This window comes from Orcinus orca, chromosome 1 (genome assembly GCF_937001465.1).
Source record: "Orcinus orca chromosome 1, mOrcOrc1.1, whole genome shotgun sequence".
Classification (NCBI taxonomy): domain Eukaryota; kingdom Metazoa; phylum Chordata; class Mammalia; order Artiodactyla; family Delphinidae; genus Orcinus; species Orcinus orca.
Window position 1 is genome coordinate 56,908,468 of NC_064559.1, and position 16,873 is coordinate 56,925,340.

At 38.4% G+C, this 16,873-nt stretch overlaps 1 protein-coding gene across 6 annotated transcripts in view; it reads left to right on the forward strand.

Annotated features, from left to right (window-relative positions):
- RC3H1 (ring finger and CCCH-type domains 1) overlaps positions 1 to 16,873 on the forward strand; it is a 106,644-nt gene that overhangs the window by 87,762 nt on the left and 2,009 nt on the right. For 3 of the 6 annotated variants that reach the window (XM_033428100.2, XM_049715418.1, XM_004269776.4), the window contains one exon: positions 1,435 to 9,088. The exons of the other annotated variants lie outside the window; for them this stretch is intronic. In XM_033428100.2, the coding sequence (XP_033283991.1) occupies positions 1,435 to 1,585 (151 nt within the window). In that variant the 3' untranslated portion in view covers positions 1,586 to 9,088. Of the gene's footprint in view, positions 1 to 1,434; positions 9,089 to 16,873 lie in introns of those variants that run through there. 6 annotated transcript variants of the gene reach the window in all.

The window sequence follows — 16,873 nt, forward strand, 5'->3', positions numbered from 1 at the left end:
CGGGCCTCTCACCGCTGCGGCCCCTCCCGTCACGGAGCACAGGCTCCGGACGCGCAGGCCCAGCGGCCATGGCCCACGGGCCCAGCCGCTCCGCGGCATGTGGGATCCTCCCGGACCGGGGCACGAACCCGCGTCCCCTGCATCGGCAGGCGGACCCCCAACCACTGCGCCATCAGGGAAGCCCTATAATTTGATTTTTAAAATATTATTTTGTACTGAGAAAAGAATATTTTTGCATGAGTTTAGGAGTTAAAACTTATTTTAGGTCAGACCCAAGGTTGAATTATCTGTTAATACCTAAGAAATAAAATTTTCTGCTTCCATCTCCTTTTTCCCCTTGTTTTTTAATTTATTTAAAACTAGTGTTAACATTTTGATGTATACCCTTCTGGTCTTTTTTTTTTCTTCTGGTTTTTTTTTTTGTTTTTTTGTTTTTTTGTTTTTGCAGTACACGGGCCTCTCACTTCTGTGGCCTCTCCCGTTGCGGAGCACAGGCTCCGGACGCGCAGGCTCAGTGGCCATGGCTCACGGGCCCAGCCGCTCTGCGGCATGTGGGATCTTCCCGGACCGGGGCACAAACCAGTGTCCCCTGCATCGGCATGCGGACTCTTAACCACTGCGCCACCAGGGAAGCCCTCTTCTGGTTTTTTGAAGTGTGTAGGCATTTAGCCACTTCCACCCACCTATCCGCCCCGCCCCCGCCCATCCTCCTGGTTTTTAATTTGGTCTGTCCCATGTCATCCATTATTCTTCTACAGGTAGGGAAGGATACACATCAGCTATTGTGAACAACCCTGCAATAAACAGTATTATAGTTAATTCTTTGTTTGCATATCTTGCATCTTAGAGTATTTTGCAACTTAGGGTATTTTGAGGCTTTTGATGCATAGTCCCAAGTTGCCCTCCTGATGATATACAACAATATCTAATGCCCTGTTGCTTTCAGGCTTAGGTTTTTGGCTGTTTAAATCCATGCGTTATCCTGGGTTCAAAGCAATTTCTTGTACTAGTAAACCTGCTAAAAGCAGGGGTCAGCACTTTTTCTTAAAGGCCAGATAGTGAATATTTAAAATTATGAGTTTTACTATTTCTGTGAAAACTCTCAGTTCTGCCATTGTAATGTGAAAGCAGCCATAGACAATATGCAAGCAAATGGGCAGGCTGTGTTCCAATAAAAATTTGTTTACAAAAACAGGCAGCTAAAAAAAACAAAGTTAAAAAAAAAAGCAGCTAGCTAGCCTTAGTTTGCCAACCCCTATGCTAAAATAAAGCGTGGATATAGAGCTGTAAATTAAAGTTTGAATGCCATTCATGTATGCCATTCCATACTGCTAAAAAGAAAGGCCCTGTTGACTTTATTCTACTAAATAATCATTTTTATCTCTCTCCTTTTTTAAAATCCAAACTCTTTTTTTTTTAAAAAAACATTAACAGTGATGTGCCGAATGGATCAGCCTTGACACAAGAGAACATCGGCCTCCTATCAAACAAGACCAACTCTCTGAACCTGTCAGAGGACCCTGAGGGAGGAGGGGACAGTAATGACTCCCAGAGATCAGGAGTTACATCCAGTTCTGCTCCCTAAAACATGAGGAGTCCTACTTTTATCTTCTGTTCCTAACCAATTTGTGGGGCGTAGGGGTAGGAGAACAGATAGCTTCTAAACATTTTCTCTGAGAGTGGTCAGAGAAATCCAGGAAAAGCACCGGAGGCAATGTGCACAAACACCACTACTAAAAACAAACCCTGCACATAGTTCACAATAATGCATTTTTTAATTTAAAAGAAAAAGAAAAAGAAAATTAGCAGTATCTGCAAGCAATTCAGATTAAATTTGTTTTTGTTCTGTGAATGAACTTTATTTTAATAACTTTGGACGCCTTGGATCCAGGGCTTTAAAAAAAAGAAGAAGATATTATATATACACTCTGTTTGATTAATTGTATGATCTTAATGAAGTAGGTTTTTCTTGTATTTTGGTATTATTACATACCCAGTGTGTATAATTCCTTACCCCCAATCCTTTCCAACTCTCACAACCCCATAAATTACAACAGACAAAAAGCACTGGCCTTTCTGAGAATTCTGTGGTGCTTGAGAAATAGACAGTAATAGACTAGTTATTAGAAAATGTGCAGCACACCAACTTTCTAAGAGCTGTTATTTAGAAACCATAATCTGCTTTCTCTTTCTGGGTCACTAGCTTCATGTGTAGGTAGGTTTTTCATATGGCATTAAAACTTTTTGTAGTTATTGTTCAGGAGGGCTTTATTTCTTGTTTTTGTGTTTATTTCAGCTTTTCAGAGAGATAATTACCAATTAATTTTTGAAGCCCTCATTTCCGATATTATGGATGGACCCCTTTCATTCTCTTAATGTAATCAGAAACCTGAGTCAATTTTAGATTGCTTTAGTAGATTTAAATGGAGATTACTTTCAGGATAAAGTGTAGTTTATTAGCACTGAAAATACATACTTGGTTTATTACCTGTATTGAGGTGATGGTTGGAAATTTAGAGCTGTGCTTTTCCAAATTGAACCTCTGCTGAAATCATAGAATGTTCAAAAACCAGGACAATCAACCATGTTGTAAAACTGCAACACTTGATTTGAACTTAAAATGAACAGAGCCACATTAGTTCAATGGATGTGTTATGTTTTACTCTCAAAAACCAAAAGTATAAAATTCCCGTATACTGGAGCCCTTGGCTTTCAGAGATTGGCAAATACGAACTGCCTGAATCTTAAGGATAGTTCATGAATTAATCAGTTGCAGCTTTTCAGAATCATTAGCACAAGCAGACAGTAAGTACCTAGAAGTCAATTTTTGTAGTCTTGGCTTTACAATATTGAAAAGATTCTTCATGAAAATGTTGAAAAGAATAAGGAAGGATTTTTATTACTTAGTTCTGCTGCACATATTCTGATGCCACATGTCTGTACTGAACTAAGACCATATAAAACATGTTTAGTGGGGGTTATTTGATATAGTCACCCACCCTATCCCTGTGTTTGCCTGATTTTCTAAAAATTTCCCTTTCTGGATTATACTACTAAAACAGAAAGCACTGGTTATGTAATAAGTTACTGCATTGCTTTGGTTGGGTAAAAGCAAGAGTTTGTATTTTTCTTGTTTCTTATTTTCTTAACCCTTAACTCCTGCTGAGGTCATAACAACCTCAGTCTAAGCTCTGTGTCCATCATATTGTTAAATGAAACAAATGGGGGGGGTGAGGGTGGGGGGAGGGTAATACAGTCCTGCCATTGCCTACCAGTAGGAGAGTCCAAACAGAACACTCTTTTGAGTAGCAATTATTTAATTTGCCCAGTCAAGGCACCGTGTTTATATACTATTTCACATTGAATTTGATTATGCCCTACAGACCTGGCTGGTCAAGGATTTGATATACACATATTGGCTTGGGATTCGAGCTTTCTTTTTTATTTAAATAAAAATTTATATATATATTATATATATACATATATACATAGCTATATCTGTATATATATTGGGTATGTTTTATGGATTTTTTCGCATGAGCGCAGCTGTTGCGATAAAATGACTGATTGGGAGGTAGAAACACTGAATGAAGATGAGGCATTTTATCAGTTGATATCCATATTTTCCTTTTTTTTTAAAAATACACTTGCTTTTTTGCTTTTTTTATTTGTTTTATTTTGCTTAAAACCCTCTTACATTTATTTACTCTTTAAGTACTTACTGTTTTTTTGGGAGAAGGAGAGAAACTTTTATGTCTGACAGAGTCCCGAGATTTTTCATTTCTCTCTATAGCCATAAAAGACAACATTCTTGGCCTCTAACCTTCTGTAGGCAGATTTGGGCAGATGTTATTTCTCCTTTGGACATGTTTAATTCCTAAATTTTAAGAGCAGTTGGTTCAATTTGGAACTCAGAATGATTCTGGTACTGAAAAGGAATTTATGGGTATTGATTTTGTTGAAATTTGGAGTAAAAGTAAAATTCCATTTTGGGTATCTGTTGAAACCCCTAATAACTCAACTTCTGTTGTTCTTGTTCATTTTCTTCAAATATACTCATTCTTCCTTTCACCATTTTGATTTTGTAAGCTAGGCAGAAACAGGGATTAATTTACACAGTATTCCTATACTGAATAAAACCAGAGAAGCCACTGTTTTGAACTGACTTAAAATACTCTCTTTCTCTTTTTAAGGTATTTTCATGGAGTGAAGATGGGGGGAATCTCAAATTGTAGCCTTAACCCTAGCTGTACCTCTCTAAGGCCTCACACTCTAGAGGAAATCTGAGTGGGTAGAACAACAAGAGAAAGGTATACTGTCCCATTGTGCCTGTAATTTACCTATTTTAAATTGGTTACTCTGCCTTACCTCATAGAAATTCTTACAACTTTCGCAGTGCTCACAAGCAGTTTTAGGAATTCAATAAAACCTCCATTGTTTTTTTCTCTTTCTTTTCCTTTTCTCTGTTGTATACCTTGTGATATGATGAGCTAATAAGGGTTGATGGCCTGTTCAGGCAAAACTGCTTGACTTTCTAACTGCTTTTTTGTTAAAATCTATGAAAAATAATTGACTTTTCTAGCTTTTTAAATTTATTCCTTTAGAGACAGGTAGAAGATGAAACCAGTCAGATAGGAAATACAGTTTTTATGCTTTCTACTTATTCAAATGTTAATTTCTTCTGAAGATGACTGTTTGCTTTTCACTGAATTAAAAGACAAGACTCAGACATCTCAGATGAAAATGAACAATTCTGAGAAGGTTAAGGTAGGAGTAATAAGCATTGTGTTCAGTCTGGATAACAACACCAGAATTTTATTCCAGCTAGGAATATAAAAGTACTTGGACTTTTTCTTTCTTCAGTGAGTCTCTGGAAGAGGGTAGAAGAACCGAGAATAAGATATCTAGACTCAATTTTCTGACTTATATGTAGTTCTTTTGCCTTACTTATAGATATTGTCATAAGTTCAGTAGGTGCCATGACTTGGGTAATTTACAGAGGCTGAAGTGACCAAAGATCCATTCCTTGTTAACTTTTCTAATCAAAAGAAAAGTTAGTTATAACATAGGTTTCTAGTAATATTCAAATAATAAGACACTATTTCTAATGCCAGCTACAAAATACTCAACTACTCAGAATGTATAAAAATTTATTTCATACAGCATTAATGTGGTTGATTCCCTTCTCCCATTTTATTTCCCTTCCCTTCTCCTAGTCTTTCCCATGTATTTATTTATTTATATATATTTTTTTGCCTAAAAGACATAAAATTGGTATGATTCTCATTTGCTACCTTGAATATGTAACTCCATCAGACTTTCCATTGGTCTTTAGGGTTGGAGCTCAAAGTTTTTGATTTTCTTTTTTTCTCTGTCCCTTCTGTATCTTGCAAATTCCCCTTGATTTACCCACTGCCCTCCCCAATCTGCAACAGTGACAGTTTGCTGCCTCAAAACAGAGCATTCAAATGAATTCGCTTAGCCAATAACTTCTGTGAAGTTGCCTTTTCTAATGGTGTTATTACTCAGTGATGCACAAATGTGGTATTTGCCCTACTGGTAGGCAAACAAAGGTCTGGTTAGGAACGGTAACCTGCTGTTTTCTTTAAAGGAGAGCCAAAGACTTGTGCTTTACTCTGTTTTGGTTTGGGAGGAAATAGTAGCCATTTTGATTGTGAAACCTCTTAGTAGTTGTGAGTTGATTATACTGTGTAGGGAGATGTATCTAAAGTTAACTGTTAAAGTTAGCTGGCCTTATAAAATGTAAAAGTAATGAAAATTCTTCAGTTTTTCTAAACCATGAATGTCATCTTTTACAGTATTGTGTGTAAGCAGTTCCTCCTCCCTTTTGTTGAGATTATCTTGTCATGATAGCATGTTGTATTTTTGTTATTTTACTTGTGCCTAAAGGACAATCTCCTATCACTATGGTCAAGTAACTATAGTCAGTACATGTTAGATTATATTCAGATTCAGAGAAAAATAGATTCTTTTCACTAAAGAGTACTCGGTTGTTATTGCTATGTACAAATGGTTATAGATGGAGAGCTAACCATCTTTTTCTACTTTTTTTTTTTTTGCTCATTTTAAAGAATTGAGTAAAGGTTTCATGTATAAAATCTATCTGTAAAAAGCACTTGTAATGTCTTATATATCATTAAAAGGAAAGGCTCAGTTACTTTTTAGGGGAAATTAATAACCTGTCTGGAAATTAACTGCAGTGTTTACTTAGATTTTTACCCTGAAAGAGTCCAATTGTGTTTATTTTTTATTGCCGATACATGGTTATAATGTTTGCAAGGTGATCTCTTCCCTGAAAAGTCTGCCTATCCTTTTAGATAAAAATTAGAGTTACTAAACTAAGCAGATTTTACGTTCAACGTTAGGGATTGAACAGGCAAGCAGTCTACTACTGTCATCATTTTACCTGACTGCCCATTTTGCTGGCCCACATTCATACCTTTCTACCTTGGACAGCTATGATTTTTATATTTATTTGTTGTTTCAGCTCAGCTTTATGAAATTTTCCTGCTGAAATTACTTATTGGGAATTACAGGTGGATTGCAGTTAATATTTTTTAAAATTCTTATTTCAACTTTCCTGAGCCACTTAGAAAAAGAAAGTTGTTTTTGTCGAAAGATACTGTTAATTGTAGTAAATGCCAGCTTACCGTTTGGTTCTTAAGATTTTATTTCTTTGACTGCTAAAGGTGTTTTCACTCGCATTAGATTGTAACGCTAGCTATAATGTTAATGAAGAATAGGAAACTGCCACCACCAAGAAGAAGTAACACCTTTTAATAATAAATATGTTCCCAGTGGGTAGATTCTCAATACTGCACTGAACAAAGTGGGTAAAGAGCCCTTTGAAATCCTATTGTGATAAAGGGACTAACCTCACCACTGGAATCCTTGTTTTCAGAGCTTCTGAATTTTCAGCCAAACACTGAACTTCCCCTAAACTTTATTCCTGAGCAGAACATCCCTAGAGTAATAACCATTATTTTCAAAAGAAAATAAGGCACAGTAACCCAAGAGAGAGAACTTAAGCCTCACAACAAATTGTGTCCAAAAATATGTATTTAGAAAAATAAAATCCTGTGGAGTTTGTTATCCTAATGTATGTTGTATACTAGATAAGGTGACTTATTTTCTTGTATTGAGGTCTCATTATTTCTAGTTGGGTTTTTTTGTGTGTGTTGTTTTGTTTTTAATTTAAACTCTAAGTAGACAGAGCTCACAGGTCTTTGGCATCCATTCTAGGTTGTGCACTCAGAGTCATCTTATAACTGGAAACTGTCAGGTGGGCCCCTACCCCAACTCCAGATGGTGTATGAAAGGGTCAAGAAAAGAATGGAAACAAACTATTGGGTGGATAATTGGTAGCCTTTTTTTTTTAACCTGATTTTTAAAATCACCATTTATTAGTGTAATCTCTCTCCACTGATAGGCTGCGATTCTCACAATAATATCTGAACCACCCTGTAAAATACTCCTCTGATTTCAAAGCATTTAAGCTTTTGCTTATCATGTTTACATCCTCTGTTCAACTAAGACACTGTTCTGAGAGCTACTTTTTCCAGGTGTATTGTTGCCTAAATTTCCTTTATTCCGCCTTTCATCCTTTCTCTTCTTCCCACCTTCTGGGAATGAAAGGAACTTGGGGGAAAAAAGTTTTTCTTTTTTTCTTCTTTTTTTTTTTGTTTTATTCATTGATCCATAGGCTTCATTATCTTACTTGATGATGAATCTGTGAGTTTTTAGAACAACAGAAATGGAAAAAGTGAATCAAGATAATGAACAAAACCTTTCACCCACTTAAAACATTTTCCAGTTGTGAGATTCCTCTTCTTGTGTGTGGTCTCTTCCCCTTGTTACCCTTCTTACCCTTTTTCCCTGACTATGGTCAATTTGGCTCATACCAGTCTCCCCGAGACATTCTGCAGTCATTATCACCTTTTTGGGTGGATTTTATTTTGTTTTATTTTGTTTCTGTGTTTTTAAGTAACTTTTTAACATTGATGCATATTTGCTTGGGATAGAGCTTGTGTAATTTACCAATCGTATTGATTGTATGTGATTGTGCCCTGCAGAGGTATATTTAACAAGTCAAAAATAATCTAGGATAATAAAGGAGCCCATGAGATTTGAGTCAGGTTATAAATGACTTCATGAAATCATTTACAGTTTGAATAGTGAGAATTTATATCTCCTGTTCTTAAATTAGTGCTAGACAAAATACCATTTTTTTTAAGTTTTCTTGCATTCCTATTTTTCTCCCCTTTCCTTTTAGCTCCCTTGTTCTTTCTTGCCTGCCTCCTGTTCAGAAATAATAATATTGAGCCTTAAAGAGACAGCTCATTTCTAAGTTGCTGAAGTTTGTGAAATTTTACTTTTTCCAAGTGTTTCCAACTTTTCTTTAAAAAGTGAAGACATAATGAGTTGGAATTTCACAAGCTGTGAAATTAGCACTTGGCAAACTGTGAAATCTTATTTGAAGACTTTATCTCCTGGAAGTTCTTTTGGAATAGGAAAAAAGAACCCTGTTTTTGAAATAGACCATTTCCCTCTCTTTTTAAAAATCTGTTTATATTTTTGAATTTTTAAACAGACTTCAAAAAAGTGAAGTGGAAGAAAAATAGTAGTAGGAAGATGTTTAGGACAGCAAAATGCTGGGTCTGAATAAGTACATACTCTCCTTGTTGCAGAGTTTTGAGAGGATGAGGGCCATCTTTTTAATTTGTATTATCTGTGTGCATGGTGTCTATATCAAAGATGCCACATTTTGTTAAAATGCTATTCCTTTCTTTATTCTCTTGGAAACTGACTCAGCCTCATGTTGCTCCAAATTAGTGTTTAAGGCTCCCACAAGTTGCAGATAAAAGGACAAGTAGAAGGAGGTGATTCGCCTTTTGGTTTGTAAATATATGCAAGTGTCTACAAGGTCTTTATCTGCTTTCTGTCAGCATTTATATTAAATGATAAATTGATGAGGAGAAACGCGTAGTCTTTTTTTGTAAATGAGCCTGCCTCTTATTCTAACCTTGGGATTGTTTTCTTACACCTTTTTTATGGAGTTTGTTCATTTTTAGGTGAAAAAAAGAGAAGTAGGTAATATATACAAACACACATACTTGTAGTGTCAACTCACCACAGTTCAGAATACTTCATTTGTTATACAGTGATTGCACATTAGGAGTAAAGGTAATGGTTCTGAAATCCTAGAGTCAGTGTTCAGTGAGACTCCATGGTTAACATTTCAAAGTTCTAGTTTTTATGCCTTCTCTTAAAATCAGAACCTTTTTATGCTTAAGCAACATGGCCTTGCTCTGAATACCTTCCTGATGCAAATTTTTTTGTCTTTCCGTTCTTACTCACTTTTCCTGATTGTCCTGAAATCCCCACCAGTTAGTCATTCCTGGCATTTAGAGGATTTTCTCTTAGAGACCACTGTAAAATATACCCTATTCAAGAACTCAATGGCATGAAGAAAAAAAAGGGCAGAAGAGGGGAATATTCTAGATTAAAAGGAACTTTAGAGATACAAAAATCACATGCAACGTGTGGACTTTGGATCCTAATTCCAACAAACCAAACATTCTTTTATATAATATAGTTAGGGGAATTTGACTTAAGTATTGAGTATTAGATAAAACCAAGGAATGACACTTTTGTTCAGTGTGATAATAGCAACATTGTTATATAATAAAATGTCCATATTTTTAAAAGACAATAACTGACAATGGCTAGAGTTTCCTTTAAAATAACTGAATATTTTTAAAAGAAAAATAATATACATTACCAGTGAACAAACATCACTCCTTGTACCATCAGTTAGCAATTAGTTGTCCGTTAGTACCATATCTGACCTCAAGAGAAGGGGCCACAGTAAGAAAAAGTTCAGAGGGTATGAAGGATGGTAACTATTCCAACCATTCTTGAATGTCATAAAAGCTAGAATGGGAATTCCAAAACCACACTTGCTGTCTTTACCACTTACCTAGGCCTACCCTGCTTACAAGCAACAGGGTACTTTGTGATCCCTTACACTGAGACTCATTGATTAATATGAGTTTGAGGGCTTCCTTGGTGGTGCAGTGGTTAAGAATCCAACTGCCAATGCAGGGGACACAGGTTCGAGCCCTGGTCTGGGAAGATACCACATGCCACAGAGCAACTAACCCCGTGTGCCACAACTACTGAGCCTGCGCTCTAGAGCCCGCAAGCCACAACTACTGAAGCCCCCACACCACAACTACTGAAGCTCGTGCGCCTAGAGCCTGTGCTCCACAACAAAAGAAGCCACCACAATGAGAAGCCCGCGCACTGCAACGAAGAGTAGCACCTGCTCACCACAGCTAGAGAAAGCTCGTGTGCAGCAACAAAGACCCAATGCGGCCAAAAATAAATAAATTTAGTTTTTAAAAAACATGAGTTTGATTTTTTTGTGTATATTAGCATCTCAATCCCAGTAATCAGCTAATCTGCAATGATCAATTTGTAAATCACTCTGCTTTCCAACATTGTGGCTCATTTAGTTAATGGCTGCCACCCTTATTTGGAACACCTAGCACATCAAAAGTAAACTTTCAACTACTCACTGAACACTTAGTACAGTATTTACTAAAGTAATTTACTGAGTACTCCCTATATGGCAGAACACTGTAGGGGACAAAGAGGAAAATACTCTCTACCCTTAAGGATCTCAGACTCCACTTGTGAACTTGACATGTATACAGTTTAAGGATACATAACATAAATCATCTACAAAGCACTAGACAGAATTACCAAAGGATTATGCAGCCACAGCTGTCCTCAAAAGAGAAGAACAAGGAGCTGTGAGGCTGTACACAAGGAAGATTTAGCCTTGCTTGGCTAGCCAGCAAAGGCTTTCTTGAGGAAGTGGCATTGAAGGTAAGAAACAGCTTGGGGGGACTGCGCAGGGGCGGGGCAGGAGACTCCTAGTCAGAGAAAAAACGATGGGTGAACTCTGCGAAAGAAGAAAGACTTATGGAAACGAAGAAGGTCATTGAAGTTAGAGTAGAGAGAGTGAGATAGTGGCTTTGGATGCAGAGCCAGATCACAAAGTTGCGTTTTATTCTTAAAAGGAGTCCAAGGAAGGGTTGTAAGCAGGGGAATTAAAGGGATCAGGTTTGTGCCTCTTCATTCACGTTCGTTCATTGAGAAGCTTCTGTGTCGGTGCTTCTCAAACCTAACATGAATACAGTTCACCTGGGGCTCTTGTTAAAGTGCAGTTACTGTTTCAGTGGGTCTGGAGTGGGGCCTGAGATGATCTAACAGGCTCCCAGGTGATACCAGTGCTGTTTGTCAGAAGACCACACTTTCGAATAGTAGGGTTCTTTCTACGTGATAGACAATTTTAGAAGCAGAAGGATCCAGTTTTCTGCCTATCAGACTTAAACCTTTTAGTGAAATGAGTGAGATTGTAAGGCATAATTAGCACTGCTTGGAGACCACTTAAAGGCAATTGTCTAAGGCTGGGAGAAACAAGGTAATTCAGGGAAGTTTTTGCATTTGAGGAGGGCCAGGTCTTGAAAAGCTTTATGTACCCTTCTGAGTTGTGATTTTATCCTTTAGCAATTAAAAACCAGTATAGATTTTAAGCCCGAGAGTGATGTGATGATTGTGATTTGAAGTGGAATAGGGCCTAAGGCTGAGAGCTCAGTTATGAATCTGTTGCAGTAGACTTACAAGAAATGATGAGGGCCTGCACCAGGACAATGGGAATGAAGAGGAGGGGAGGAATTTCTTGAGAACAGCACGAGCATAACTGGCATTTCTAAACACCCAAATGGGCGCCATCAAACGGATGCCACCAAAATCAGGTGCTTCCCGTAATTCCCTTGACCAAGCGCAAGACCTGATCCCATATTATCAAGTTAAAGGGAAAAAATTACCTTTGCAGTGTCAAAGCCCTTAAAAAATACAGTTTTATGGAAAACCTACAGTAACCTTAGTTTATCATCACCTTGCTATCTTCCCAAGTCCGAAAGTGTTCAGGTTATTATGAACTAAAACATGCTAATTTTCTTCAGTCCCTATGCTTAACCATTATCATCTAACTGGGCATTTTGTTATCGTGACAGCAAGCCAGGCAGCCTGATGAAATCCTGGCCTTAGGGCATGACGCAGGCTGCCTTTCCAGAGTGGGCTGGCCCGTTTCTCTCTGAGCATCTCCAGGGTTTTTGTCTCTGGCAGCATTCCCTGGTTAGCTGAACCTCTGTAGCCATACCAAGATGTGATTCCTGAAACTTGTTTCTGTTCAAAGTTAGAGCAGCCTGTGCCCAAGCAGTATCTGTTGGTTTACAGCACTGGCCATTTGGGAAGGGCCTGAAACCAACGATGTCCTGATGGGATAAAAGCTGCCAAACTACCTTCATTTCTAGCCCCTCATTTCCTCCTCAACCCTCAAATGGACTTGGTCAAATTTGCTAGAGCAGCCCTCGGCAGAGGTAGGTAAGAGACACCAGTCACACAATTGACCTGTACTTATCAAAACACACACCCTTGGCCTTAGCTTTACTGTGAGTTTCTTCCCGTTGCTTCTTGGTCTGTCCAACCCAACCCCTATCTCTCCAGGGAACTTTCTCCCACTACCTCTACCTCTGCCTCTGCCGTCTTCCCAATTTCTCTCTTACCACCTACAACTTCCTGAACTAACGTAGAAGCAATGAGCTTTGACTCCATGCAACTCTCTCTTGCTCAACCTCCCAAGAATACCCTTGTCTGGTGTTTCTGTTCATACATGGTGTCAATTCCTCTGTATAAGTAAGCATTTTTACTTTACTTGATAATCTTAACTTTCCACTTGGGAGGAATTTAAAGTTATTTTCCTGTTAATAAGTCAGCAAAACTACTCTGAACCTGGGTTTCTTCAAACACAAATATTTATTGAGTACCTGGTACATTCAAGACCCAGTGGCATGTGCACTGGACATGTTCAATAAATATTTGTTGTTTTGATTTGGTTTCCATTTGGTTTCCCTGAAACCAAAACTGAACTTTCTAACAGTTGTGAGAATTTGGACAAATTCCAATGAGATGCTTTGAGAATCTCACCTGAAAGCTGCCAAATGATAATGCAGGATTTACTTCGATAAACTTTATTTCACCTTAATTAAAATGTCGTAACCACCAAGTAAACTAGAAACCTAAGAGAGCTGAAGACAACTCTGTTTTTTGTGCTAGATGTTTTGCTGAGTTTCTGTGGAAGAGTTAAGCTTTGAGTTACTCAGTAACCACAGCAGGGGCTCAGCTCTACTGTTTGTTCTCTGCCAAGGTCTTACTCTTGGATCCAAAGAAAAGAACAGAACAGCCCAGGAAGTGAGGCAGTGGTGGGGATCAGCTCAATTACCTGCTCACAGGAGTTACTACTGAGACCAGAGGCAAGGCTAGGGAAAGAGGAATTTTTTATTTTATTACTGATGTTGAAGGAAGTATTAAAAAGAAAAGAGAGGGTGATTGAATGCTACATTCTTTCCTCTCCATGGCTCCTCAAATCTACCCCTAACAGCAAAGCACAGAGGCCTCTGAGATCCTTCCAACCTTGTTTTTGCTCAGAATAGAGAGAAGTAATGCTAATTTGTATCTGATAAAAGTTCTTAAGTTTACCTCCAGTTCCAGAAATGGTTAGAAGTTTCCATGAAGAATTTGATTTAAAAATATACAATTATTACAACACTTTACAGAATACCAGTGACAGTGGAGGGTAGGGGAGAGATAGAGACCCAGATTAGTTTGCCCAGTGTACAAGCTGCTTTTTCCTTTCCTCATCAAATCAGTCTAAGATGAACCAAGAGGAAAGGGATTTGGGGTCATCAAAATCTAGACAATGAAAGCCAAGGGGAGCTGTGTGCAAGAGAACCAAAGACTGGGCTGGTATTAAAGACTCCAAAAGACCAATTGAAAGTCTCATTTGGAATGTGCGTCAGAGACAAATGCTTTCTAATTAAATATGGGCAACCAAAGGAAAAGGTGGCAGTCCCTGAATTTGCTTCTGGGTCCTGGATTTTGAAGGACACCTGGGCAAACTTGATAGAGACTACCCAGAGGAGACAAACCAGATGGTGACATATCATAAACACTACCCCAAGAAAAACAGTTGGACACTGTAAGTTTTAACCTGGGAAGGCAGGGACATTTTCTTGATAGCTATCCAGACAAGGCTCTGAATCTCACCTTTGCCAGCTTTGTGATTTGGGGCAAGTTCCTAACCCTTGTAAATAGCAGTTGTTTCGTCTGTAGACTGGGCATATTATTATCTTCCTGGTAGAGCTGACAAGAGAATTATATAAGCTAATGCCTGCAAAGCACTTAGCATAGATCCTGGAATGTAGTAACTGGAACCTATCATTTTCATATTCAAAGATTTAAAAACTTTGGACTTCCCTGGTGGTCCAGTGGTTAAGACTCTGCACTTCCACTGCAGGGGGCACAGGTTTGATCCCTGGTCAGGGATCGCGTCCTGCGAGGTGCGACCAAAAAAAAACAAAACAAAAAAAGATTTAAAGATTTTGACCTAAGCTAATGTGAAGTAATGGTTAAATTCTAGACAATGAAATATTATACAGTCATTAGAAATAATTTTGCCATTAAGGGGCACCTCAACACCTCTGTTCCATCAGTTCCACCTGAACTGGGCTTCTCTCAGTCTCCTTTCCTTCTTTGTCACCAGCCAGGGGCTCAGGCTGTTTCTAGTTCCTCTTTGGTGCTGCCACCACCTTTGTGTCATGCCCTGGTACTCCTCTCTCCCCAAGCCTCTGTGGGACACAACCCTGATGCCCTTGTTGCTCACAAAGTCCAGACCTTCTTGACTAGGTGATAATAATATTGACATATTGAAAAATAGAAAAATAAGAAGGTTCATATTGACAAATCTCACTTCCACCCCTGTCTGTCTGCACCTGCTCCATCATCCCCACTTTGTGATACAAAAGTTAGCATACTATAAACACTGCTCTGCAGCTCGCTTTTTTCTACTTAGTGAGCCTAGAGATCCTTCCATATCAGTACAAAGAGGACAGCCTCATTCTTTTTGACAGTGGCATAGTTTTCCATTGTGGGGATGTACCTTGGTTTAACTAGTCTGCTATAGATGGAAGTTGTTTCTAGTCTTTTGCCATTGCAAATCAAGTTACAATTGGTAACTTAATTTATACCTATGCAGATATGTCTGTAGGATACACTTTCTGAAGTGGGATTTCCAGCTCAAAGGGTAAACTCATTTTTAATGCTGGTATTGCCAGATTTCCTTCAAAGGGTTATAGCATTCTGCACTCCCATCAGCAATGAGTGAAAGGGCATTTTCCTCACACCCTAGCAAGAGAGTGTGTTGTCTAACTTAGTTGATGTCTTTGAATTCTAATGGTTTCAGTGGTAATCCTTTTTAGGGAATCAGGTGGGAACTAGGAAAAGAACAGTGCTTAAAAAGTCTGCAAAGAACCACCGAGGAATGCTAAAATTAGCAGGTGAAAGTCTGATGAAAAACGATGTATCTTATATTCTCAAAGTATCTTCTTTCAGGATACTTGTTTAATAAAAAGGGAAATATTGTAATTTTACAGCAGAGAAAGAAACTCGGCAGTCCTGATCTTAATCAAGTGATCAAAATTAACATCACTAGTAATGGGGCAAATTGATATCATGTGCCTCCTGATACGATGCACTAAGAAGGGTACAATATTATTTCTTTAGTATTCCTACCAAAAAAAGTATAACTTGAATCTAATCCTGAGGAAACCTCAGATGTACTCAAATTGAGAGACGTTCTTCAAAAATAACTGGCCTGGGGACTTGCCTGGTGGTGCAGTGGTTAAGAATCCGCCTGCCAATGCGGGGGACACAGGTTCGAGCCCTGGTCCAGGAAGATCCCACATGCCGTGGAGCAACTAAGCCCGTGCACCACAACTACTGAGCCTGCGCTCTAGAGCCCAGAGCCACAACTACTGAGTCTGCATACCACAACTACTGAAGCCCGCACGCCTAGAGCCAGTGCTCTGTAACAAAGAGAAGCCACCGCAATGAGAAGCCCGCACACCACATTGAAGAGTAGCCCGCACTCGCCGCAACTAGAGAAAGCCTGCACGCAGCAACGAAGACCCAACGGAGCCATAAATTATTTAATAAATTTATTTTAAAAATAAAAATAACTGGCCCGTACTCTTAAAAAATTCCACAGTCACGAAAGACAAAAGAGAGCAACCCTTCCAAACTAGAGGAGACCAAAGAGACATGACAATTAAATGCAATGTGACCCTGGACCAGGAAATGGGGGGTGGGGGGGAGTGGACTTTTGGGGGCTATGAAATGTTTCCCAATGTGTGATCCAGGGATCCAAGGAGGTCCACAAAACCTTTCAGTGTATTCATGAAGGCAAAACTATTTTATATAAACTATTTAAATAATTAGATGTAATTTAGCAAGACTATAAAGAGATCCTGAGACCAAAAATTTTGAGAACAACTGCTATAAAGAACATTAGTGGGACACTTGGCAAATTTAGAATAAGATTTATGGATTTGAAAATGGTACTATATGACTGTCAATTTCCTATCTTTGATCTTATACTGTGGTCATATAAGGGAATATCCTGGATTTTAGGAACCTCAGGTAACCTAAGGGTAAAAGGGCATTATATCTGCAAATTATTCTCAAACAGTACAGAAAAATAATAGGGAGAGGGGGTCAGAGAGAGAAACAGAGAGAGGGAGAGGGAGAGAGAAAGAAGAATACCAAAAGCAAAGCAAAAAGCAAATGTGGTAAAATGTTAACAATGTGAGCATTTGGGGAATCTGGGTGAAGAGTACACAAGAATATTTTGTACTATTTTTGCAACTTTTTTATTACTTTAAAA